Source organism: Lotus japonicus, chromosome 1, assembly GCF_012489685.1.
Source record: "Lotus japonicus ecotype B-129 chromosome 1, LjGifu_v1.2".
Classification (NCBI taxonomy): domain Eukaryota; kingdom Viridiplantae; phylum Streptophyta; class Magnoliopsida; order Fabales; family Fabaceae; genus Lotus; species Lotus japonicus.
In genome coordinates, this window is record NC_080041.1 from 67731327 (window position 1) to 67759092 (window position 27766).

Consider the following 27766-nt stretch of genomic DNA (forward strand, 5'->3'; position numbering starts at 1 on the left):
TCTGGATCTTCAGAGCTTCTAGCGACTGAGTCCACATCAGAGTTTGTATAGCTTCAGAACTTCTGAAGCTTTTCCACTGTTCATACTGAACATGGTGAATGCGAAAGCGTTGCTTGAGTCACTCTTTATACACAGTGCTTCTGATTTGTGTGAGATTGAGTTGAGGTCAGAGCCTGTAAATAGCACACTCAGAAAAACACGTTAGAGTACCACAATTGTTCATATCAAAAGGTTAACTTGTAATCATCAAAACATAGAGTTGTACTACTAGATCAAAACTTGATCTTACAATGTATACAACTTTTATGTTAACAATTAATTAGGGGTTATAAAAAAATAAAAACAAAATCATCATTCAAATGACTTTGAATAATGGGCCTTCATAAAAAAACTGAAATTAACTTGGGCTTCTACTATTTTGGTCCAAAACAATCAGAACGTGACACTTGTCATGCAAAGAGGGGGGTGGGTGAGAGTTATTCTTGGAGTGCCAACCTTCCTCTTTTCTAAAGTATATAGATGAATAGCGTTAACTTTCTCACTCATGTGTCGGGCCCATGTGCATGGCATTAGCATTGGCCAGAGCCAACTTTAAGTCTACCGATGAATATAGTATCATCTTGTAGCCGCTGCTATTTGTCTGTGGACAGACGCTTTGTTGCGTCACAATTTAAGCTTCTTCATAAATCGACCCTAAATGCCACTTATTCGAATCAATTTAGTGTTGGTCTAGGAAATGCTAAACTAAAGTCTAAACTCTTTTTGGTGGGTGACTTACGTTGAATTCACCAATGCTAACAAGTGAAATTTAGCGTCAGTTTCATGACCGACACTAAATTTGGACACTAAAACAACTTATTCTTGTAGTGTTAAAAGGTATGAGAAATCATTCATTTTCCTAGTCAAATTGCCTATAAACCTCATTAGGAAATTAATATTTCCTATGAAGCTTTGCCCGTTAGTTTTTTTTTATCTATTTAAGTTTAAAGTAACGATTAAATAATAGATTTTCTATTTATTTAATTAAGAAAAAAACTAATCTGTATGTGGTCCATTTAATGGTTATATTCAACCCACTTACTTAGTGAGGGAATCATGATACTCACTAAGTGAGTTGAGGGAATTCAGGTAACCACTGCATTTTATTTCAATCACGTGTGAGTTTTGTGATAGACAACAACTTTATGAAGAAAAACTTTTGTTGCTCTCTGTAGACAACGGTTCACTGAACCTGCTCCTCTCTTTAGAAAACAACACCGGCATCTAGTTTGAGTGAGTGAGAATTTGAAAATCAAAGCAGACAATAGGTCCTTAATTAAAATGAATTTCTCGCAATGACTGGATGTATGTAACATGATCCTTATTTTTGCTTCCGCTGTTGAATGATCTGAATAGGTTGTATTTGCAAATTGACATGTTTTGATCAATTTAGTCTTACATTGCATCCTTTTTATTGGTTATAGGTCTAGCTTCCAAAACGTCTTTGGCCTTATTTTTCTACTTCTATGCCCTAATTGTGCACAAGGAATCTCAAGAAGTTTCATGTGGATACTCCAAAAGTACAATTTGTTGGGTTCAATTTGAGACCATGTTGTTGAGAATTCAAGTGCGGAGTTAGAGTCACACATTGGTTAGGGTGAGGAGAAGACTTTATAATAGATCTGCCTCATATATCTAATGCCTTAAGGTTTTGGGTTAAGATGTGGCGTCGATATCTCTTAGTGTCTTGCTCCTCGGCCCATGGGCTCCCCTGTCTATCCCCACAAGTAGTATCAGAGTCGATGGTTCGTGGGACCATGGTAATGACTACTTGTGTCGAAAGTCTTCCTATCAGTGTGGCTAGGCGGCAGGTTCCATTGAAGAATGACGGTACAAGCGTGGATATGCTTCCGCGAAGGGGGCCATGAGAATGTGGTGGTGACTCACACTTGAGGGGGAGATTGTTAAGAATTCAAGTGCGGAGTTGGAGTCCCACATTGGTTAAATATGGGTAATGATAAGACTTTATAAGAGATTTGACTCATAAACCTGATGCCTTAAGGTTTTGGGTTAAGATGTGAAGTCGATATCTCTTGATGCCTTCCTCCTCGACCCATGAGCTCTCCTATCTGTCCTAACACATGCCTCATCCGATCCTCATGAAGGCTCGTTGTAAATCGGCAAAGTGATCTATTATTATGCCTAAAAATTTAACTACCACTGTCATCTATGTAAACTTCAATAGTTTTGCCGATCAATTCGTGAGAAATTAAATTCATTGCTCATTAATATGCAACCCCAACATTTTTAAGCCAAATGACATTACTATCCACTCATATATACCACTAGCTTCCAAACAACATAACATTGTGTTAGTTGTCAAATAACCACTTATCACAAAAGCATAAGTTATTGGATAAAAGGCACATGAATTATTTTATATTATATTCTAACACACTCTCTCACGCAAGAGCCATATGGGCTTGAAGCGTGGATAAATTCACAGACCCACCTACCATGTGCGTAAATTCTACCTTTTTTTAATTACAAAGTGAAGGGAGTAAAGATCAAACTCTAGACCGCTAAGTCATAGAGTCTCTGATACCATGTAAAGTAATCACTTATCCCAAGAGCATAAGCTGTTGGGTAAGGGCCACATGAATGATTTTATATTATATTCTAACATTAGTAACATTTATTTGATTATGAATATCTTATTATACCTAGAATACTCATCCATAAGTAATACTCCATCCGTTCCTTTTTATAAGACCTAGTTTTACATTTTTCATGTTCCTAAATATAAGATCTTTTACAATAATCTAGTAAAAAAATTTGTAATCTTTCATATATACCCTTACATTAAATGTGTGTTTTCAATTTCAAAATTTTAATTACCATCTATCATTACTTACTACTCATCCAACTAATTGTGACTTTTAGTATATTAATGGTGAGTGAATCCATTTATTAGTGAAAATAATAAGTATAATAAAATATAATTGATGCAATGATTAGTAGTGAGAGAAAACGACAAAAGGGTAAATATAAAAGAGTGTATGTATTTTTTAAAAATTAATATATTAATTAGACACATTTAGTACTTTCTTAATAAGCGCAATATTTTATATTAGCTCTTATAATAAGGAATTGAGAGAGTATACTACTATTCACTAACTGCAGTTGAATCTACTAGCATATCGACTATAGACATGATATATTCACTCTTTGGGTTGCCAAATTGAAAAACACTCACATTGGTCTAAATGAAAACCAATGAAAAATGTAATAAGTTCACTAAATCAAAGGTATATGTAGTATGTTGTGTCTGCGTACCCAATTTATTAGGTGTTATGTTTGCACACCCAATTTATTAGGTGAAAAGACTTGAAAACATTCATATAGACATATGGTTGGCTCCTTCCAGCAGGGTTGGTAGTTAATTAAATTGACTGAAGATGATGAATCACAAAATTCAAGCCGATCACGTGCCCTTGTGTGGAATTTGAGTAACTTAAATAACAGTATCTTGCAAGGTTCACTAAATTAATGCAAAAGATACGTGTTGGGACGTGCATGAACATGTCAAGAAATTGAAATGACAAAAATCTATCTATAAACGTAGTAAAAACCACATGACAAATAGTAAAATTATTTTTATCTCTACTTTTTACACCGTAACGGTAAAAAAAACTGTTATAAAACAGGTGTTGGAAGTGAGTTGACAATATTCCATGGTACATGTGTAGTGAAATTAAAAATATTTACTGAGGGGTCATTAGTACCCTGGCCTTTCATTTGTCCATGAATAAAAGCTCAAATGGTAACGAGTTAGGAGACATGAGTGTTGAGTAAGGAAGGTTTAAGAATCAAATCTTAGAGAATGTAAACAAATCATTTATATATTATGATACATTTACATATGGTGAGTTATCCATATGTAAATTCTTTTAAATTTAAAATTGTAAAATCGGCCACCTTATCCAGATTTTACAAAATGAAGTATCTTAATGTAGTATTAGGGAAAGATAAAAAAAAAAACAAAAAAAAAACAATATGTCATTCGGTTGCACTTACGGCTTGCTTCGTTTGGTACTTTGGGGGCCCGTTTGGTACGTTATATAGTATAAGGCCTGATAGTATAAGGTCTGATAGAATAAGACATGATAAAATTTTAAATCTATACAACGTTTGGTCATACAATGTATAATTTGATAATGATACTAGTGGTGTGGTAGTGGTAGTATTGGAAGGTGTTGATGGTGGCAGTGGTGGTGGATGGTGACGGCGGTGGTAGTAGTGGCGTTAGTGGCAGTGGTGGAGGTGATGGTGATAGTGGTGGTGGAGGGTGGTGTTGGTGGCGGCAGTGGCAGAGGGTGGGGGCGGCGCTAGTGGTGGTATGTAGGTATCAACGATGGTAGCAATGGTGGAGCATGGTGGTGGTGACGGCGACAATAGTGGTGGTGGTGGCGGCAGTGATTGTGGCGGTGATGGTGGAGGGTGGTGGCGGCGGTGGTAGTGGTAGTAATGGCGATAACGATGACTAGAGCATGGTGGTGGTGGTGGTGGTGGTGGCGGCAGTGGTGGAGGCGGTGGTGGTGGAGAGTGGTTGTGGTGGCAACGACAGTCGTGGCGGTGGTGGTGGCGGCGAGGTGGAGGCGGTAGTGGTCGAGGTAGAGCGTGGTGGTGGCGGCGGCGACGGTGGTGGTGGTGGTGGTGGTAGTGGTGAAGGGTGGTTGTGGTGGCGACAGCGACAGTGGTGGAGGGTGGTTGTGGTGGTGGTGGGTGATTTGTGTGGCGGTTGATTAAATATATTCAAGTAGCTTATACATTGCACTCTTATCATGCTTATTCATCATGTATTTTTCTCTTTTTTCATTCTTTATTATCTAAATAGATTAAAGAGAGATAATTTATGTCATTTTCTCCTTTCTATCTATTATGTCAAACAACCTATATACAATAATTTATTTGTATTTTTTTCCATCTTCTCTTCTCTCTCGTAAACCAAATAAATTAAAGCATAATCCCAACACAAAATAACTAAGATTTTACACTGTTAACTAATTATATTTTAAAGATATATGTCACATCATCTTTTAAATTTATACATTTTTTTATTAAATTAAATTAAATTATCTTTTATTATGTCTATTAAATATAATTTTCTGGGTGTATTAATTTAGACTATAAAAAATATTACATAACTATTATATAAATTTTCTTTTTTTTTAATGTATTATATTATATACTTTATCTCTAACAATACAATGAGATTTATTACATATAATTTCTGAGAACAACTCTCAGAACATACACAACCAACAGATTTAAACACGACCTATATATGTACTTTCATAACAATAAAGTAAAAATCAAATATATTTTCTTAACAAAGTTTAATTAATATTATTAACCTTTAATTTGTGTACCCATAGAAATAAAGTATAAAAGTATATAATCTCGAGATTTAAACAAATATTTATTATTTATATTTTTGGGTATAATAAAAAAATAAATTACACTCTCCAAGAATTGAACTCATAACTTTCTCCTCCCTAACTCATATGTCAACAAAGTTTTTACCAAAACCTTTTTAAAATGTAAAAAAATTGGAAAATAATACCAAAACCTTCACCAAGTCGGTTCCAAAAAAGAATTGTGTTTCCCCTAAAAGGTCTCTTTTCTTACAGTACACTTCCAACCTTTATTTTGAAAGATTAATGTTAGCAACACATACTATCTTAGAGAATGTATTTATAAGATTCTATGTCTTTTTGTTTTAATAAACGGCGCTATAGATTCTATCTGTGCTATTAACATCTAACACATGCAGTTTGCATTGTATAGTTATATAGTAATAGTAGTTTCAAAAAAAAAGTCATAGTAATATAGTAACACGTACGGTTTGCATAATATCTTGGTTTAAATATATTTACTCGCAGCAAACGTGACCATGAGTGGTAAAGCCTGCAACCGTATGGGGGATTTTGTCTCGAGACTTGGAGATAGAGAAGGGACTGAATGTTGCGGTTGCCTCCACTTACCTTTCACCGTTTAATATCGGTTAACTGCACCGTTTACATAGCATAGTTTTAAATTATGCAGTTCTACATTGGACTGTTGAAAATTGGTTAACATATTTTTACAACTAATATTTTCGTTATGTGTTATTTGTAAATATATATATAGGAGTTGTCTAAATGACTCAAGTTCAGGTTAAATCATCGTATAGTCTTAGGTCGACCAATAATATTAAAGATAAGTCAGTTATAAATTTTGTATTTTATCAGTTATCTTAAATATTATTGCTTCATCTTAAATATCATGTCTAACTAATTGAACTTGGGAATTTCTTCTTCTTTTTCTTTTGGGTTGATGACCACTTTATGCTGAATGGTTTGGATTTTGGAATCCCAATCTACTCTGAAGATTAGGCGGAACGAAAATGATAAAGTTTGTCAAAAGAAATGGTAAAGGATTTGGTGGCAAACCCAAAATTTTCTGCCTCAAAATGGGGGTGGTGGAAGGAACATGTTTTTGTTCTCACCGAACTTTACCCCCATAATTCAATAAACCGATATGTTATTAGAACTTCGGTTTGGTTATAGACATATAGAATATTGTAATGTACCACCAGTACATGGTTAATTAGAAGAGGAGAAAAGGGAACGCATGAACAAGAGAAAAAGCGAGAGGAAGATAAGAAGAACAAAACTAAAAAGGAAAAGAAAAGTAATAAAGAACCAAACAAAAGTAAGACAAGTTAAGCTCAGAGAATAAGGGGATTTGGTAGAGGAAAAGCTCAATTCCAAAAACATGTCCTGAAAAAGCATAACTCACTCGTGCTTTACCTTCACATTTTTTGGTTTTCTGTTTTTCTGTATACTGCAAGACATGTGATTTTCCTTTTCTTTGTTTCAGCCAAAAAAATTGAAAGCTGGTTCCCACTTTCTAATTAAGTCTTCGTACAATTAATTCGCTTTGTATTATTAGAAATTTTGAGTGGGCTTCATGAGAACAAACATTGATCCTTCCTTATTTCATTCTTTAGATGAACAACATAAAAGCTCATCTTAATGATTAACTATTAAAAATTGTTAATAATAGTACAAGTACAATTCTTAAAACATAATGACATGTATATATCAAATGCTAATTATATAATCAACGACAGATCCAGCTCAAGAACTGCATTGACTCCAAGTGCTATGACTTCAAAATGACATGTAAAATCCCACTTCAACCGGGCATTGTGGGTTGTCCTCACAAGAGACAAAACCTAAATTAAGTACAGTTTTTTTTAAGACTAGAGTATCCATCAACGACAGCAGTAACTAATATTTCATTGTCATGAGTGCTCGCATTGAGTGGTAAACAACCGGTTATGTATGTCCTCAATTTCTATGAGTAATGGGTGAATCCTCAACCCCATGGTTAAGAGATGATGTGAGCAAGCACCATGATAGACCTAGTAATGATTTTAAGTACACGGAACTGAGATTAGGTATTTGGGTTTTGCTAATTAATTAACCAGATTTTCAGGGGCTATGTCCTCTTAAAACCCACTCGTGGACACGACCTATTTCAATTATATTATTAAATTTTAGTTGAAGTTAATTGAATTGGTTAGTAATTTTGAAAGTAGATTATCAAACAGCTACGTGAACACTTAGGTATGTGAATATAAAAATGAGATTCAAAGTACAAGACTCATATAAAAACATATACACGACATGGGTCACGATGTTGTGAGATATTTAAACAATTAAATTGCTGATATTAGTCAGAAAAGTAATTAGACTTGGCTTCTTCTGAGCAGCAGCATGTGTATAAAATAAGAACTGGGAAATTGGAGCTTGAATTCACATCCATGCCTCTTGCCTTTGTTAATATGCTTGATAAATACATGGCTGTAGCAAAAGGTACATAATAGGGACGACCAAATACGATAAAATAACGTAAACATTTTCATTCACGATCAACTCAATGTATGCAAAACGCAAAAATATGTGATTGTACAATTTACAAAGCTTAAGGTATATAGATATGGTCAGAGCATTGCCTGATCGGCTCTTTGGTTGCAAAAATTTGAATGAACTTTGATATTTTGGCATGTTCAACACAAATATTTACTAAAAAGAAAGCTCAAATGCATTTAAACATTAGTACTGTTGATACAAAAGGCTAGGTTTTGGTGGACTTAGGTTCTAGACCCCCTTCAAAACCCAAGTTAGAAAAACTATTCTAACCTTTTATTTGCGAGTTAACATGTCTTTTTGGTGTTGCTGCCTTCCTTTATATCTACTTTGGGCCTTTTTACTTGGGCCCTTCGGATTCTCTTTTCCCCTTTTGCATAATGCCAAACTCTTACTTTTTTCCATGTGAGTAGAAAAAAAAACCTTCATCTTGTTCTTTAAATGATGTGTCGTCCTTCATTCCATTCTGTACGCGCAATTGTATCTTCAGTCCCCAAGAATCTCTGCTCCGAGTTGTTTGTTACTCGTCATGGTTATGGGATCTTTATTTTTGTCTATTCTTTTTTATTGTCTCATGTGGGTCCCACATACACATTTATATAGTGTGTTTGAACATCAGTTAAGTTAATGTAAAAGCACATTCATCTAAATAAATAAGAAGAGTTTCCTTCAAATTTTACCTCAAAATAAGTACTAATGCTCTGTAGCACTAACGTCAATGGATATCCAAGCATACCTAATTCACAAGTTACAAGAGGGGTCCAAGACCTAGCAAGTTCAATGACCCATCTGATGGGGCTAACATAGTCAATCCTAGTGGGCCAACTTAATTGGTGGGAGGGTTTACGGCCTTGTAAATCCTAAACCTTCATAAGGAACTTGCACAAGTTGGTTTGGGTGAACCGGCTTGGTGGGCAGATAAACAACCACGCAAGTCCTGAGCTTATAAAGTGGTTTCACGCAAGTCCTGAGTTTATAACGGGGTGGACTTGAAGCACTTCATCCATAGGTCAATCGCTTTATGACAACTCTTAGCAACACCAAACATATGGATGAAATCGTCAAAGGTATGCTTGTTAAGCTAAACAACAATATTGTGCTAAATTTTTAAGTAAAAAATTTCCATGTGTCCTTATGAGTGTTGTCCTCTCATAATTTGCCAACAAAAGTTATTGTTTAGTGTAATAAATATCATGTCATTTTAGATGATAATGAGTTTTGTAATTTGCATTTTAGTAATTAATAAGGAGTAATAAGTACAACACTACAAATAAAAGAGGACATGAAAGAGTTCTCAACTTTTAAGTGCATGTTGTGCGTGTTATGAGACCTCATAACGTGCATTTTTGAATTTCTATGCATCGAAGGTAGTTTTCAACTGACACTCAAACGCCCTAAAAAGTCAGCTTGCTTCTCAAGAGTTATAGGTGATAAGAACACAAAAGGGAGTCAAGACTTTTTTTTTGGTCAAGACAAAAGTAAAGTGAAGATTTTAATTTCCCCTTTTTTTTAGATACTGCAACTCCTTCAAGAAGACCAAGTCCGTATTTTTTTAAGTGAGTTAGTAATCCAAGATGGGCTTTCTTCTCTTAAAACAAAAAGTATTGGTTCATCGTAAGTGTCATTTATTTTTGGTAAATTCATTATGAGTCTCTCAAATGTGATTTTTATATTGGGATTGTATTGGGCCGTTTAGCTGAAGTTCAATCGAAAAAGAAAAAAAATGAAACCCCAAATTTATCACTCCGATGAGCTAAACGTGAAAGCAAAGGTGGTGGTTCTTTTTCATTAAACGTAATCCAAATTGAATGCAAATATACACTTTGTCTGTCAATTAACTCCATACTTAATCTTTTTTTATGAAGAAAAGTTTGGTGGGTTAAGCTCTGCAGGTATATGTGCATCTATGATCATAGGTCGGTTACAAAATTACTTACGGGTCGTCCTCCATCATAACCTCTCACATCGATAATGGGAATTGAACACAATCTTATGACACTAATACATTGCAAGTTTGGAGATCAATTAAGTAGAAAAGGGGGTTTGATTTAATTTATTATTGATTTTAATATTATCTCTAATTAACTTAATTCTAAATTTGTATTCAATTTTTTTTGTTACAGTAGGAAAAATACAACAAATCAAACTAGCTAACGATGTCCTGACAGAGCACGAGAATCATTGTGGCATGTGGTTGTGTCCAGACCTTCCAAACCCCATCCTCATTAACAGCGAGTTTTGCCAGTGCATCTGTAACCTTGTTCTGTTCCCGTGGTACAAGGATGACAGACACACTCCAGTCTTTATTAATCAAATCCTGAATTGCTAAAATCTCATCCTAGTGCCAAAAGCTTTCCATGTCTGTATTACTCGAAAGCACCTCTTGCGCTTCCAAGCAATCCTTATAGCAAACAACACTACGGTACGTGAGTTCCCAAACAAGTGAGTCCCTTCCAAACCGGCAAAAAATTTGCTTTGAATGTGTCACCGACGCCTATATTGGCCGCGAAACCAGAAACCCAATGGCCAATCCTATCTCGCACGACATCGCCACCACCCATTCTGTTCACTCATGGATTCCAGCTATCGTCGGTATGCAACACACAGAGCTTGTATCATCCGCTACCCCAATCGACGGTCGTTGCGTGACCAAACCCAGCCTCTGGAATTCCACCCCATCCAAATGTATTCGCCGCAAGACGTCACCTGGCTACCATAGTGATTGCTAAAAAAACAAAATTGTTCCTCCATTTCCAGAGGTTCCAAGCCATTGCACAACACAGAGTATGGTCATTGCTCTGTAAATGCACAAATAACCAGCGGGGGAAGGATGCAGCCACTGGAATCCATGGAAGAAGACTCGTGAATTGGCTTCGGGCCCATATTGATCTCGGGCATCGACAAAGCACATGCTTAGTGTCCTCCATTACCGCTCCACATCTGATGTAGCACGCGGTGGTAGAAAGGTGGTTGCAGTGCCTTTTTGTGTTTGTGGGAAGAGCATTCTTGTCCGAAAAAACCGCACCTTCTTAGGTGCATTGGCCCTCCAAACTAGCTTCCATAATCCTGTCTCTGGTGTGCCATCCTCAATCAGAAACCGATCTGCAGATGCTGTAGAGTACACTTCGTCGCTAGCTTCCCTTCATAGGATCCTATCCTCACCAGCCTATTTAGTGACCAGTGGGTGCTTGGACACTAGTTATCTCCTCCTTGATCCCCAAAGGCAGCAGAGTATACAAGGCATCAAAATTTCATGCTCCTTGACACCAAATATCAGCCATTGTGAGCCTAATATCCGTAATATGCACAAAAGGCACTCTGCTAGCAAGTTGGCCTGTCCCTAGAAAATTTTAGTACCAAAGAGAGGATGCACCAGCTCCAAGTCTCGCGCCAAACCCATCTTCCACCGAGTCTCTCGCTTTCAAGATCCCCTTCCACACATATGACCTTCCTGGTTTCGATTCAATTTAAACCAATCTAAAATAGTAAGTTAGATGCTTTTACCAACAATAAATCAAAATATATAAGAAATATAATAGGGAAATGTTCAACTTACACAAATATTAAACCATCAATAGATTTAAAGAAATAAAGAAATATGTTATGAATATTTGGATGCCCATCAGAGTTAAGTCCGTGGGGCAGGCCCACATGTATACTTGTTCAACACTCCAAACCTAATAATATAAATACAAGGGAGTCTGCACCTAGCAGAGCATCCTCATCACACTATTTCTCTATCTCTTGTTCCTCTATTCTCCTATCTTATTTACTTGCTTACTTTTTATTCATAACACGTCATCAACACGATAGTCTCTCCATAATTCTAAAGTGAAAGAGTGTCACTTCCAGAGTAAGTACCACATCCATGTGGAAAGTTATAATTAATTTTTTTTTTCTTCTTCCTTCTTCTCCTTCTTCTTTGAATCATTTATCTATGAATCCAAAAGTACCAATTTTTGCATGAATCTTGAAGATTCATAGCATTACAGTCCATAAGCACTGTAATTGAATTATTTTGCATGAATTAAGAAGATTCATAGCCTTACAATCCAGAAGTACTGCAATTGAATTATTTTGCATGAATCGAGAAGATTCATAGCCTTACAGTCGAGAAGTACTGTAATTGAATTATTTTGAATGAATCAAGAAGATTCATAGTCTTAGAAGCACGGTAGTTGAATTATTTTGAGGAAAAAAAATATGAATCCTGAAAATTCATAATCTACGAGTCCAGAAGTACCGTAGTGAGATTTTTAAGATGAATCATGAAGATTCATGGCCTACGAGTCCAGAAGTACCGTAGTGCAAGATTTGTGAAAAATGAATCCTGAAGAAAGTACAATGAGATATATTCACTTTGAGCTATGAGTCAAGAGTACCATAGCATGAATACACAAGGAACAGTTCATGAAGAACTAGAAACTTATATGGATTCTTGAATGTATGGAGTATTACTAAATCTTGCCACTAGAAGTGGAAGATATAAAGAAAGGTCCTGAGATATATCGGGAAGAGATCAAGAAAAGAATCAAAAAAATATATTATATTTAAATTATTTAAATTGAATTGATCTTTTTTATTAAATTGACTACTTTTTATATGATTTGTTACATAAATCTTTTTATGATAATTGATTAAGTTAAATTGTGATATCTTATATTTTAATTTAAATAAATCACGTTTTTTTTCTTGTTTAGTGTCAATGTCAAATTTTTTTTTCTTCACAATAACCAGATAAAATGTTATACTTATATGATCATCGTGTTTCTTTTTGTTATTGCTAATTCCGTAAATTCAAATTGTAGATATATAGAGATGATCACGATTGGATATTATTTTGGTTTGTAAAACAAAATATTGGGCCATGTTATTTCAATATATTAGCTTTTTTTTCAATTCTTTTTCATTATAATAATCTCTTTATTTACTTGAATACACGTAGAAAAAAAAATTGTGTCTGTGGATTATGCATATTTTTAATTAGTACATAAATCTTTATTAAATCTTAAAGGATTTTTTTAATTCGTGTAAATATTCATGAGATCATGAAGAAAATATATTTAGGACATAATTCTATGAGTTTGTCATAAAATTCTTTTAGTTATTTATGATAAATAAATTTATTTACATGTAATTAGGCTTTCTTCTTGAAATAAATAAAAGAAGAAGATCCTATAGCCTTTTGTCAATATCTATATTATAGTTCCTGAAGAACTATATCGTTATCAATATGATCAAGTTGATCTCTCAAATATATCTTGAAACATATTGGAAGAGATGTGTGTATCATGTAAGATACTGATGTAGCCATATAAATGAAGGATTGAGATATTCCATGAAGCGAATTTTTTGACAAACATGACAAAAGTTGTGATTTTTTTGTTAGAAAAATTATTAGCGCATGGTTAAATGTCCCTGAAGGATATCCAATGGCATATATGGTATTGTTTCATGATATGAAACTTTTGTGGTGGCTCTCTAGAAGAAGCCGATGAAATTTCAAAGCAATATCTTAAAAGGGATAATTGACACTCTTGAAAAGATCCATTGATCAATAATCTTATTTTTTTTTTTGAAGAAACAACCCCAGATGCGGTTGCAATCCTAAAAATTGTATTTGAATCAATGGTCGATGTGACCATGATAATGACTCCTCATATCGAAAGTCTTCTTGACACAATGTGGTGGTCAGACGACATGTCCTATTGACATGGTGATGAAGCGAATTGCAGTGCAATTGCTAATAGCTTGTTGATGACCCTATTTTAGTAGTGTTTTTAGGGTCATTTCTTTGCTTATTTTGAGTCTTTTTGTGGAGTCTCATGTAGTGTTTCATGCATTCTCATGCATTTTTATCTTTCTTTGTGTCTTTGCTTTGTTTTAGTAATTTTGTGGTTTTATAGGGACTTTTCTTGCATTATAAGTAACTTTAGGACTTGCATGTGTTCCTTTGATAATTGAGGCCCCTCTTTGCTAACAAAGCTCTTTGAGCTTCTGGATTTTCCTTGCCTTGTGTTTCAAGTTTTCAGATCAATAACTGAAGGAGAAGGAAGGTCAAGAGGCTTGGGATTAATGGAAGACTTGATGGAGCTTGAAGAGAAGTTAAGAAAGAAGTCAAAAAGCCTTTTCCAGCGAGTACGAGCGCCTAGGCGCTTGAAATGGGCGCCTAGGCGCCAGGCATAATTTGGAGGGGATCTGGGGAGAGCGCCTAGGCGCTTATAACCAGCGCCTAGGCGCCAATTGCCTTCCAGAGGCATGTTTTTGGGCTGGAATTGGCGCTCAGGCGCTCTGAATTGGCGCCTGAGCGCCCAGACTCGTTTGTTTTGCCTATAAATTGGTTTTTAGGCATTTCTCTTGGAACCTTTTGTCAAATTCACATATTGTAATAAGGTAGAAGATAGGGTTTTAGTTCTGGAGCTTGAGGAGCTTTCTCTAAGTCTCATGATCCAGGTTTTATCCTTATTTTCTTGTATGGATTTCATAGCCATGCTTGGCTAAACACCTTTTTGCTTTGGGTTCCTTGTAAGACTCTTGATGTTTTAATCTTATTTCCTTTTTCTTCACATGAATCTTCTGAGTAAACCCTTGAATTCCATATCTATGCTTTATGTTTCAAGTTAGATCATGAGCTAGCTTTATGCTTTTCTATAATATAATGGAAATTTGTTATAGATTAGGGACATGATATGGGATTACCTCTTCTATGCTTGCTACTAGGAATAGAGTAGGGGTTGGGGTTTGTTGGCCTGAATTGCATGCTTAGTGCCTTTAGCAAATGTTTAGGTTGTCAAGGAATTGAACCTATCTTTTGACTTTAGAGGATTGTCTATACAAGGCATTGATAGATGATTACATAGGCTATAACATCAAGGAGAGACTCAGAATTTTTGTGGGAAGAATAGGTTAATTTAAAACTGATTTAGTTAAGCAAGAACCCAAGGCAAGATCACCATTGTTTTCACACACTTACATTTCTTAAGTTTGTCACTCAATCACTTGAACAATCAACCCTTAAAACTGAATCTTATTTGCTTTCCAACCGTGAACTCGAATCTTAAACTAAATTGCCACACCAATTCCCTGTGGTTCGATAATTTAAAACCGGGTGAATTCCGTACACTTGCGGATTAACCAACACTTGTTGAGGGGGAGCATAATAATATGGTTGTGACTCACACTTAGGGGGAGAATGTTGAGAATTGAAGTGTGAGTTAGAGTCTCACATTGGCGCATGATCTCATGTTTTCTGCTCCCTTTATCTTCCCCTAAGTTGGTATCAAAGTATAGAAAATAAGGAGCAGTATAAACATTATTGTTTGATGTTGCTTGATCAGTAGTAATCCAGACCTGTAAAGATGTCAAACCTATTGCGTTTTCCATGTGATGGATATGAGTTATAGGAAATTATGAGATGTAATACTCATCTTGTGACACAACTGTCATGTACACATATTCCTTATTAATTTGAAAGTCTTGAAGGACTTTATTTACATCTAATTGATGTAACGATAAACTATGAGTTGAAAATATCAAAATCCTTAAAAGATTTAAATTGCTAGAAAATTTAAGAATTTCATAAATTTATCGATGCATCGACTAGATGGCCAAATATGTCATCAACTCGCAATATTGATAGAGTGAAAATTTCAACCTTGATCAAGTTGGTAAATGACATGATTTTGAATATCTAGATGTACATGTTCGTATTCAGATTGATCTAGCTGAGATATTTAATTAAACGCCTCTTATTTATAGCTAGACAATTTCATATGAGAACAAATGTCCTTACTGGTAGCAACACTGACATGCATCAAGCCAACAAGTCATTAGAAGCGAATTGTTATTCAGACCCCCCCCCCCCCCGCCTCGACAGCTATTTAGACCCCTCAAAAAGTGCAAAAATACTAAACTACCCTTAATGAAAAAAAATAAAAAAATCCTCACCCCACTCCTTACATTCTCTCTCCTCTCTCCTTACCTCTTTCCTATTTCTTCCACCCACCACCACCACCACCACCCACCATCTCCGCCGCCACCACCACCGCCACAACCACCATCGCGGCCGCCGCCACCACCACCACAACCTCCATCTTATGTCATTTTTTAAAATTTCAAACATTATGGAGTTGATTTTGTCGTTTCAAATTTTTTCTGCAATTAAACGCACTTTAAAAATGCGTAGTTAACGCACTTTAGAAGTGCGTGACAAACCCCCTTAAAAGTGCTCGCACTTTAAAAGTGTGTTTGTCACGCACTTCTAAAGCGCGTGAGTCAGACACTTCTAGAGTGCGTTTAATTGTAGAAAAAATTTAAAACGACATAATCAACTCGCTAAAGTTTGAAATTTTAAAAAATGACATAAGATGGAGGTTGTGGTTGTGGTGGTGGTGGTGGTGGTGGCGGCCGCGGTGGTGGTGGCGGCGGTGGTGGTGGCGGAGATGGTGGGTGGTGGTGGGTGGTGGTGGTGGTGATGGGTGGAAGAAATAGGAAAGAGGTAAGAAGAGAGGAGAGAGAATGTAAGGAGTGGGGTGATGATTATTTTATTTTTTTCATTAAGGGTAACTTAGTATTTTTTCACTTTTTGAGGGGTCTAAATAGCTGTCGGGGGGGCTCTGAATAACAATTCCCTCATTAGAATTCTCCCATTACAATTGGTTCATGGTCAGGAACCTAATATCTCTCATCTAAGAATTTTCAACGTGCCCGTTATATGTTTTTCAATTACTCCACCACAACGCACAAAGTTGGGACGACAAGGAAAGCTGGGATTATGTAATCAATTTGAGCCATTACCGATAGATATTTCATATCTTACTTGTTGTTTCTCAGCATTAAGGGGAGAGGAAATTAAGCAGTTTTAAAAATTTGTGATGAATGCATATGTACACTCGCATTATGAACCAGAAGTTCAAAAGATGCATTCTCTGACTTTAAAGGAATTATTAAATTCCTTATATGCTGCAAATACCCTTTTCTTACTTAATATCCCAGTTGGAAAATTTATTATTAGACTAAAGCATGCCTAAAACTTGGTTCAAAAATATATATCCTAGAGAAGAATGATAGTCTTGTTGAGGAGGCAAACTATCTTGAAAAGTGTAGAGACTACAAAAATGTTTATTCCTCCTAAAGAGGTTCAGGTACCTGTAATTATTTATTGAAGAGATCTCATATGATTATGTCTCTACAAGTTGAAACAAGGAACCAAAAATATGAAGAATTGTCGACATGATAAAATAGCGCTCAATATTAGAAATATGTGCGAGAATTTTGAACCCAAAAAAAATGAATGGGTATGATTGGCCATAAATAGAAAGAAGCAATTCATTAGCTAAATTTAAGGGTCTTTAGACCTCATGTCTATACCCTAAAGGTATAAAGACGATAAGGCTTAAAGAGTCTTTGTAGTAAAATGAAATAATGTTGTCATATTTAAGACACACGTGACAATCGTGGTGGATACTTGGAGTTACAACTTATTTGTATGGCTCACTTAAGATTGATATCTATATAAAACTCCTTGAAGATTGTAAGATGCCTAAATCACACAATACATGTTCTCAACAATGAACAAATTACTAGATTGAAGCAATCTAGATGATTATTTGCTTAAGGACGGTCACAAAATGACCCAACCAACTCATGCATATTTATGATGAGATGTGAGATTGCTTATGTCATAATTAATGTTAATGACAATGATTAATTGGGACTCTAGAAGAGCTACCAAAGCTGTAGATTTGCTAAAGAAAGAATATGAGATAAAATGGTTGAGAATGAAAATTTTGTCTAGCCTTATCAATCGAGTATCTAAAGGCTGAGGTATTTATGTACCAAGGGACTTATATTGCAAAGGTATTAAAAGGAATCTATATGGACAAATCATGTCCATTGTGTACTCTATTGATTGTAAGGTCATTAAATGTAAATAAAGATCCTTTTAGACCTTGAGAAAAGAATGAAGAATTACTTGGTCCTGAAGTATCATATCTTAGTGCTATCAGAGCATTAATGTATCTTGCTAGTCATACTCGACTTGATATATCATTTGCTATTAACTTATTAGCAAGATATAGTTATTCACCTACACGAAGACATTGGAATGGAATAAAACAAGTCTTTCGTTATCTTAAAGGCACAATGGATATGCGTTTATTTTTCCTTGTATGTCCAAACTTGATCTAATTGGTTATGCAGATGCTGGATATTTGTCTAAATATCTCAAACAGGTTACTTGTTTGTATGTGGAGGAACAACCATTTCATGGAGATCTCTGAAACAAGCTATGATAGCCACCTCAGCTAACCATGCAGGAATATTAGCATTACATTTGACTGAGATTCGTGATTCAATGCGTACTTGATATTGGTGATTTGTCCTCTAAAAAGATGCCGCCAATAACTATATATGAAGATAATACTACATGCACTGCTCAATCAAAAGAAGGATACATCAAGGAAGATGAGACAAAGAAAATACCACCGAAACTCTTCTTCACTCATGATCTACAAAAGAACGGTGACATAAACATCCAACAAATTCGTTCAAGTGATAATTTAGCAGACTTATTTACGAAGACTCTTCCAACTACAACATTTGAAAAGCTTGTGCAGAATATGGGAGTTCGCCGGCTCAAAGATCTCAATTGAAATGCATTGTACTCTTTTTTTCTTAACCGTGTTTTTTTCCCATTGGGTTTTTCGTGGTAAGGTTTTTAATGAGGCAATGTACAAAGACGGACTATAGAATGATGTACTCTTTTTCCTTCACTATGTTTTTATCCCACTGGGTTTTCCTAGTAAGGTTTTAATGAGACACATTCTTAAGGGATGGTCATCCAAGGGGGAGTGTTATGAATATTTGGATGCCCATCAGAGTTAAGTCCATGGGTCAGGCCCACATGTATACTTGTTCAACACTCCAAACCTAATAATATAAATATAAGGGAGTCTGCACCTAGCAGAGCATCATCATCACACTATTTCTCTATCTCTTGTTCCTCTATTCTCCTATCTTATTTACTTGCTTACTTTTTATTCATAACAAAATAAATATTCTTATCGATCCAACTATTGAATTATAGGTATATATTCATTCACTCGATTATGTGTCAAATAATTTAAGTATCTAATATATCCTGAAATATATATTTTGTTTTTGAAAGTAATATATCTTGAAATATATTTTTAAATTACCTTAACTTTTTTTTTGTTTACTGGAGGAAAATAAATTACCTTAATTTAATTACTTTAACTTAGTTACTTATCACCTTAACTATGAAGCACAGACTCTGACACAGACACCGGGACACGAGACGACACCAGTATCGCGACACGACTAAAATCTAAGAGAATATTCTCTTAGTATTTTTTTATGAAGCTCTTGTCTTAGGAAGTTGCTTTGATATTTTCTTAGGGGGCGTTTGTTACAAGTTTTACAAAAATATTCTCAGGAATGTTGTTTCCCAAATCTCATTACTAGCAAAGTCATTCCCGGGTAAAATAAAAAATGTGTTTGGTTAGTATAAGTTATTTCTTGGAATGTTTTTCAAAATCATTTAATAGAAAAAATATAAAAATATAAAATAAGTAGTGGAAGAGAGAGTTAGTGGAAAATAAATTTCATTCCGCCTGTTTGGTTTGTGTGTTTTCTGTTTTCATTTTCACTAAAAATAGAAAATAGATGAGAAAACATGTTTGGTTAAGTTTTAGAAAATGTTTTCTATGAAAATATTTCCAAAAACATACTCAATTTTGAAAAAAAAAAAAAAAAAAAAAAGTCGTTTTCAGTGTTTTCATAAAAAATGGAAACGGAGTAGATGAAAACGCGGTGGCAGTATTGTAATATTAAAAACATCTATCTTCTTTTTTGTTTTGAGTCAGTCTTCTCATTATCGCTGTGAGTGGCGTAACACTGTACTCAATCTTCTTCTCGCCCCCTCTCTGACCCGCCTGAAGGTTTTCACTCTTTTTAATTTTGTTTTTCTCTTTCTCCATGCCTTCACTTGCCTTTGAACAAATTGATCTTTGTTTTGCTTTTATCTGCATAATTTCGGTTCTCTGTTTCCCCATCCGTTCACCTCCGTTTCTCTGTTTCTACCTCCATCTGCCTCAAATTGATTTGGTTTGTCTCCACTTGCCTGGATCCACTTTTGTATTGATACTGTGAAGCGACCTCAATTGATTTCAATTTTCAATTCTTCTGCCTCAGGTTGAATCAATGTATTATTTTCTATTTGAATAATTTGTTTATATTTTAATTCACATCGTATATATTTTAATCCTAATATCATTAAAGATCTATATTATAAATTTACTTTTCATATGCTAATTTTTTTTTCCGAAATGACTTTTCATATGCTAATTGATAAATACATAAAGATACTTTTATCATTTAAAAACAATTTTAAACAATTTATTGAAAATAGTTGAACCAAACACATTTTTAGTGTTTTCATTTCCAGAAAATGGAAAATAGAAAATTTAACCAAACACGTTTTCTAAATAATGAAAAATTAAAAATGAAAACTGTTTTCAAAAAATGAAATTAGAAAATGAAAACAGAAAATGTTTCTTAAAATCAACTCCCAGGAATGTGAGGCTGGGAATGTTTTGAGATGCCTTTGTTTAGTAAAAATGCAAATTGTCTAAAAAAAGAGTTAATATATCTACTGATTTTCACTCTTTTATTGATTATCATCATTGAAAATGTCTTTCACTCTGGTTCTTCAAGTGATAAATTAACAATTTCTTTCATGCTTCGCTCTTAAAAATTATATGATTTTTTTTCAAAATACAAGTGTCCTAGAAGTGTCCAGCCAAGAAGAGTTGTCGAGTCAAGTGTCCGAGCCGCGAAAAAATACTTTTTCAATCTGACACGGCGAGTAAGTGTCTTACACGTATCGTGTAGGTGCCGTACAAGTGTCGGTGTCTCGGTGTCCGACACTGGAACACGCCATATGTGAGAGGTGTCCGTGCTTCATACCACCTAAACTTTATAATCAAACTCTTCTTAATTCACGTTAAAAAAAAAACTCTTCTTATTTCAAAAAAAAAAATTCTTCTTAATTAACATATTTTAAAAAATTATACAACGTTAATCTTAATATATCTCAATCACATCGTCAAAAACTTCAAAATTTGATACTACATTCAATATAGCGGTAAAATTGAAGATACAATTATCTAACAAAATAATTATTGTATAGTGTAAGACTACTGAACTCTTATTTTATTTTTTTATTTTTTTACAAGAGGAAGATACTAAACTCTTCATTTATACCATTGTAAGTTGATCCCTTCCCAGTATAATTAAAAATATAACATATACCCTTAAATTTTATGTTTATGAACAGAAGTTCAAATCCCGAAAAAAACACATATTGAAAGGAACATTCAGCCGTTTCACAAACAGAAATAGAGGTTTCATTGTACTTCTATATTTGTAGTAGAAACAATGAATATATCTACCAAAGAAAAAACAATGAATATAATAAAAATTGTAAACAAATTTACAAAGATCAAATCCGCCACCAAGCGGTTCCTGTGGAGGGTATTGTGGTTTAAACAAAAACAAGGAATCAAATCCAGGGAAAAAAATATTGAATATGCAATGGCATTATCCAGACAGGTAAAACTATTGAACAAAAAAAAAGACAGGTAAAAACTAGAGCGAACATTGAATTTGGCCATATTTCACTGTTCCGAAATTAACATTTGCAATACAAACAGCAGAAGAAACGTTTTTCCCCAATCATCTTTAATTGGATGGGCCTTCATTAATCTGTTCATGATTGAAGACGAAAAATATACATACAAGGCTGTTTGGCCTAAATACTGTGAAGTAAAAAGGCTCTCCCTCACATGTATTACATGGCATATTTTCTGGGTCCAGCTCCTGGCAGTTGACTCGTACTTGTTCCTGTTTGTCTTGTACATGTGGGCGATTTCAGAGACCAAGGGATCATCAGGATTTGGGTCCGTTAGAGGGAACAAATTGAGAGCAACGCCTAAATATTTGAGCAAGATGAAATTGTGCTATTTTAGTTTAGAGTCATTGGAAGATGAAGAAAAATATATATCAGGAGTAAGAGCTGTTCTTATCCAAAAGAAGCTAGCTACTTGGAAAACTAGTATGTTGAGCATGGCGGGAAGATTGTGCCTTCTAAAATCGGTGATCTCAACCATACCTATGTATTCAATGCAAGCTTTCTGGCTTCCAAGAGGGATCCTGGGAAGAATTGATCAGGTGATGCGATTGTTTGTTTGGTCCTGTAACACATCGCAGGGGGGTGGTGTGTGTGATGGCGACGACGAATTCAACCTTGTGTGGCACCTCGTCGGATGGAATATAGTCACGGAAAGGAAGGAGCGAGGTGGGTTAGGTGTGTGTGTGTGTGTGATGGCGACGACGAGTTCAACCTTGTTAGGGAAGGCAACTTGGCAACTTATGCACCATAATCATAAGAGTGTTTGGGTTCAGGTGATGAGACATAGATACCTGGAGGAGAAATCGCTATTCTAGGTTAGTCATGGCAGTTCGGATTCGTTGTCTGGAAAGGTATTTCGCGGGCTCAAGATCAAGTCAGGGAAGGATTTGCTAACAGATTGGGTAACAACAAAACGTCGTTGTGGTATGATAACTGGAGTGGTCTAGGTTGCTCGAGTGGTTTTGTCCGTCAACATCACAGATACAGAGTTGTGATGAGGGACATGGTGAAAGAAGAAAAATGGGACCTCAGATCGCTATATACAAGTATCCCAGATGAGGTAGAACAGAAGCTCCTGAATCTAGAACCGATTTTGAATGATAATAGAGATGATATGTGGGTTTGGGGAAGTAGTGTGGAGGGTTGCTATTCCACTAGAGAAGCATATACCTAGCTGCAGGAAAAGGAGAGTAATGGGGACATGGGAATGGGTTTGGAAATTGAAGGTTAATTCCAAAAAGGGTAAAATACTTTGTCTGGGTCATCTTGCATAATTCTCTTCAGGTAAAATGAGTACTGGAATAGGTGCCATATGTCCCCTTCGGTGGCTTGTTCTCGTTGCTCGACAGAGACAGAGTCCATCGTGCATTGCCTTCGTGATTGTCCACACTCGAGGGAAGTCTTGAATAGGATGAGAGCAGTGAACTGGTTGGCTTCTTTACCCAAGAGGTAGCTGATTAGATTGGGAGGCAAGCTCGTGGACCTTGGGGTGTTAAATCATTGGCGGCTCTGTGGGGGTGTGGAAATGGAGGAACAACATTGTTTTTGAGAATCTTCCTGGAGTATTCAGGACGCATGGAGACCGATTAGGCATGACCATGATGAATTTGCGATCTTTATGGATTCCCAGGGTGCTATTGATGCATGGTGGAGAAGTGGAGGCCGCCGGAGAATGGAAGAATTAAACTTAATGTGGATGGGAGTTATAGTGAGGTTATGGATTCCCAGGGTGCTATTGATGCATATTGGCTCATGGTGGAGAAGTGGAGGCCGCCGGAGAATGGAAGAATTAAACTTAATGTGGATGGGAGTTATAGTGAGGTGAGGAACGTAATGGGTGGTGGCGGGGTGGCCAGAGATACTGCAAGGATGTGACTGTTTGGGTTCAGTTTTTTGTTGTGGGTGGTAGTGCGTTTGAGGTCGAAGCTATGGCTTTAAGGTCGAAGCTATGGCTTTAAGGGATGGGTGCGAAGTAGCCTGGAACAGGGGGTTTAGGTGTGTGGTAATTGAGTTGGATTGCTCCGAGTTGGCTCGTGCAATAGCAGATGATGAAGTGGGCAGATTCGCGCCAGTTATTGCAGAAATAAGGGAGTGGCAGGTGCGTGATTGGATGGTAGAGCTGGTGCTGATCAGCAAGGATATCAATTTGGTAGCAGATCGGTTGGCCAGGATGGGAGCTAGCGGTCAGCATAGTGGGGTTTGCGTTCCGGATTCCCCCCTTACCCCCTCCTCATGACCCCCCATCCTCATGAGTTGGGCCACCTGTAATTGAGGGATTCTATGGGCATCTCTTAGCTTTTGTGTTTGTAGTTTTTCCAAAGAAGAGAATAAAAACTAGTAGATCAAATCCGCCACCAAGCGCATGACTAACACGGGTTCATCTTTTGGGTTCCCGTGGTTTAAAACAAAAACAAATAATCAAATCCAGGAAAAAAAATATTGAATATGCAATGGCACTATCAAGTATCAAGACAGGTAAAAACTAGAGCGAACATTCAATTTGGCCACATTTCACTGTTCCAAAATTAACATTTGCAATACAAACAGCAGGAGAAACGTTTTTCCCCCAATCATCTTTAATTGGATGGGCCTTCATTAATCTGTTCATGATTGAAGACGAAAAATATTCATACAAGGCTGTTTGGCCTAAATACTGTGAAGTAAAAAGGCTCTCCCTCACATATATCACAGGTCACTTAGCCCATGGCATATTTCTGGGTCCAGCTCCTGGCAGTTGACTCATACTTGTTCCTGTCTGTCTTGTACATGTGGGCGATTTCAGGGACCAAGGGATCATCAGGGTTTGGGTCCGTTAGCAAGGAACAAATTGAGAGCAACACCTAAACATTTGAGGAAGATGAAATTGTGATATTTTAGTTTAGAGTCCTTGGAAGATGAAGAAAAATATATAACAGGAGTAAGAGCTGTTCTTATAAAGAAAAATAATCAATAAACAGACCTTGGAAATGGTTAGTGCAGGGCTCCACTGCTCCTTCAATATGTCAAGGCAAATGCTTCCGTTGCTATTGATATTTGGGTGAAATACCTTGGTCCGGAATGCAACCTGCAAGATATTCACATTCCATGAGTATAGAAAAGAGATTAGCAGGAGTTATATGGTGCTCATGGTGGCATACAGAAAAGAAGTCCTCTATATCCAAAAGGTTTTCAACAGTATAAGCCATCTGCAATGGATTTGTTTTCTTTTAGGAAATTTCGGAAACAAACATAAATTTTGTTTCATGCTAGGAAATGAGTGTTTTGAAAAAGCATTCAGTATTAAAAAATGCTCCCTGAGAACAGAAATTCTCCAAACAAACTAAATAAATGGGGAACAGATGTATCACAGCATCATTTATAACTTAACTGGTACTGAATTAAAGACGGCGGAGAAAAATTACAGAATAAATAGATATTTTAATGATTGCAAACCTTGGGTGGCTTGAAGGGGTAATCCGGAGGGAAATGGATAGTTACTAGGAAAACACCTCCAGCATAAGGACTGTCTGGAGGACCCATAATTGTTGCTTGCCAATGAAACATGTCTTCAGCAACAGGACCTGCAATGTTTTGAAACAAACAGTCAAAACATGGGGGGATGAGTGCATAGTTCTTCTAAATGCTACCAATGCATAACTAGTCTGGACAAAGCAACCAAGCAGTGAATGGGTGGGCTTATATAGCCAGCTGATACATATATATGAGAAGTAACCAAAGCAATTTGACAAAGTTTTATCCAACAACATGATTCAGATCAGGTAATTCAGGGGAAATAATCATTTTTTTTCTTCCAAAACCTCTCTAAGTAGCCACAAAATGTTATTGTTTTTCAAACATGCAGTAGAATTATACCATTGATTTGTTTGAAACAATGAAGACCAAGGTCAAATGAAAATCTTGAATTGATTTTAAGGAACTTGGCAGACTAAATAGTTTCAGCCATCCCTCTAATTGAGTCTCCTATTAGTGGGAGCAGAGATTCATGTGAGAAATATCAAATAACAGCTATAACTTAGTGCACACTTAAAAACAAAATCAAAGATTATACAGATTGTTAATTTTGACAACAGCTGGACTATACTCAGGATAAAAAGTACAATTTCAATACATATCAATCCTCAACTGCAGCAATTCCGATTTCCTCATCCCAATTATTAGGCAAGAAACACACAAGTAATCAGCACATAACAGAGACATGATCCAGAAAATAGATTCACCACTAATCATGCAAAACAAACAATAAAACTAATTGTAAGCTTAAACATTCACAGAATCTGTTTATAATTCAAATTGAAAAAGCAGGAGCACAGAATCGTAATTTTCCTATAAAAAAATGCTGTTATGGACAAGATCACAACAATTTATCTACAAAACCACAACAATTTCTTCAACAATCCACATAACAAGAAATCATACAAAACTTCCTCCCTGCACAGCATAGTCATGAAATTAGCACAATTGATTGCTTTCAGCATGCATCATCAAGTCAACGGCGTCAATTCATTCCCAATTCCGAAAAAATTAAAAGAAACACGATAATTTCCCAGACAAACACCAAAATTAGCGATAAAAAATCAAGAATCGTAAATAATTAGCCCAGACATACACACACGCATCAAAATTGAACCAATTCGAAAATCGAAAAATTGCAAAACGAGAAAAGTGAGGAAGATTACCGGCGCTGCATGAGGTAGGAGGATCCTTCTGGAGATCCTTGAGTTCCTTCAAGATCCGCTTGGACGCCATCGCCAAAAACCTAATCAAAATCCAAAATCAAAATCAAAATCAGCTCAGATCGGATCAGATCAGATCAGAGAGAAACAACACAAACAAGCAAGATGATAGAGAGAATCTGAAAACGGTTCATACCTTTCTTCCTAAGGTAAGAAGAAAAAGAAGCAACAGAGAAAGAGAGAGAGAGAGAGAGAGAGAGATCCTTGTTTGGGTTATTGGATTTGTTGTTGTATTTGTAGAAGAGGGTAAAACAAATCAAATGGAATGAAGAAATAAGAGAGAAATGAGAGAGAAGGAAAGGAGTTTTTATAATTGTCGTCTGTGGATGGAGGTGACGAATCAATTATCAATCCACTCGTTTTCTCTGATCACCTCCCTTTCTTTTCCTTCCTCCCCTTTTCCTTTCCTTTCTTTTCCTTATTACTTTGAACAGCTCTTTCTTTCTCCTCTAATAATAATTCTCTTCTATATATTTTATTATTTTCATCTAATGATCTAATCTATTACCACCACCACCAATATCGCTATTATTATTTTATTTTTTTTATGAGAAGGAAAGAAATATCGCTATTATTGAGTTTTTTGTTGTTTTTATTCCCATTAATTAATTATTATTTATATTTCCGAAAGGGGTGGGGTGTGGGTCCCTAGGTGGCGTTTGGTGTACGAAAATCCAATTCTCTTTTTCCTTACACGGTGACGGTGGGTGTCTAAAAAAGAAAGCTAAAACTGGTGGCTGCCAAAAGGGAAACGCTCTTGTATTGCGCTGCGGGATTCGGATTCGCACTTCATTAGTTCATTGAACTGGCTATTATTATATTAATTATACGTCAATCATTCAATAACTGTGACTTTCCCTTTTCACGACGTCGTTTAAAGCTAGCTACTGCCTACTAGGCTGAGGGGTTGAAAATACACAATTGTCCAAATTGTGTTATGTTGCCGCGTTCCGGCGCCGGTTTTAACTGCTCCATGCGCCGGCCACTTCGTTTATGCAAAATATCCAGTGTCGATAGAGGTTACTGCTGTCCCCCAAAAAATTTAATTAGTTTCTTTGTTAATTATATGTATTTTGATGTATTTTTTTTATTCTTAAAGATTTTATTCCAACCACTCCAGTGTAGAAATTCTTGAATACGTTTTGATTCGCGTCCATATTTTTAATTTTTATTTTTCATGTGAGTGTAAGAGTATCTTCAATGATAGGAACTTATTTTGGGACTTTACTCATTTTTTGTGGGCCCAGATTGTCACATAGGATTTAAAACACTCATAAGGTCTCTATGCACATTTCACTCTAGTGGTTGAGATGTTATTTTACTTTTGACCGGGCCCACAATACCCAATATATTTATATTATTTA

The 27766-nt window shown here is 35.8% G+C and overlaps 1 protein-coding gene across 1 annotated transcript; it reads right to left on the minus strand.

Annotated features, from left to right (window-relative positions):
• Window positions 1–24152: 24152 nt before the first annotated feature.
• LOC130741503 (ubiquitin-conjugating enzyme E2 10) lies at window positions 24153–26818 on the minus strand. The gene is made up of 5 exons (XM_057594407.1): window positions 26539–26818; window positions 26346–26425; window positions 25102–25229; window positions 24629–24733; window positions 24153–24509 (listed from the first exon to the last, which is right to left on the minus strand). Exons 2-5 carry the CDS (start codon window positions 26413–26415, stop codon window positions 24366–24368), a joined length of 447 nt encoding a protein of 148 aa, XP_057450390.1. The 5' UTR covers window positions 26416–26425; window positions 26539–26818; the 3' UTR covers window positions 24153–24365.
• Window positions 26819–27766: the final 948 nt, after the last annotated feature.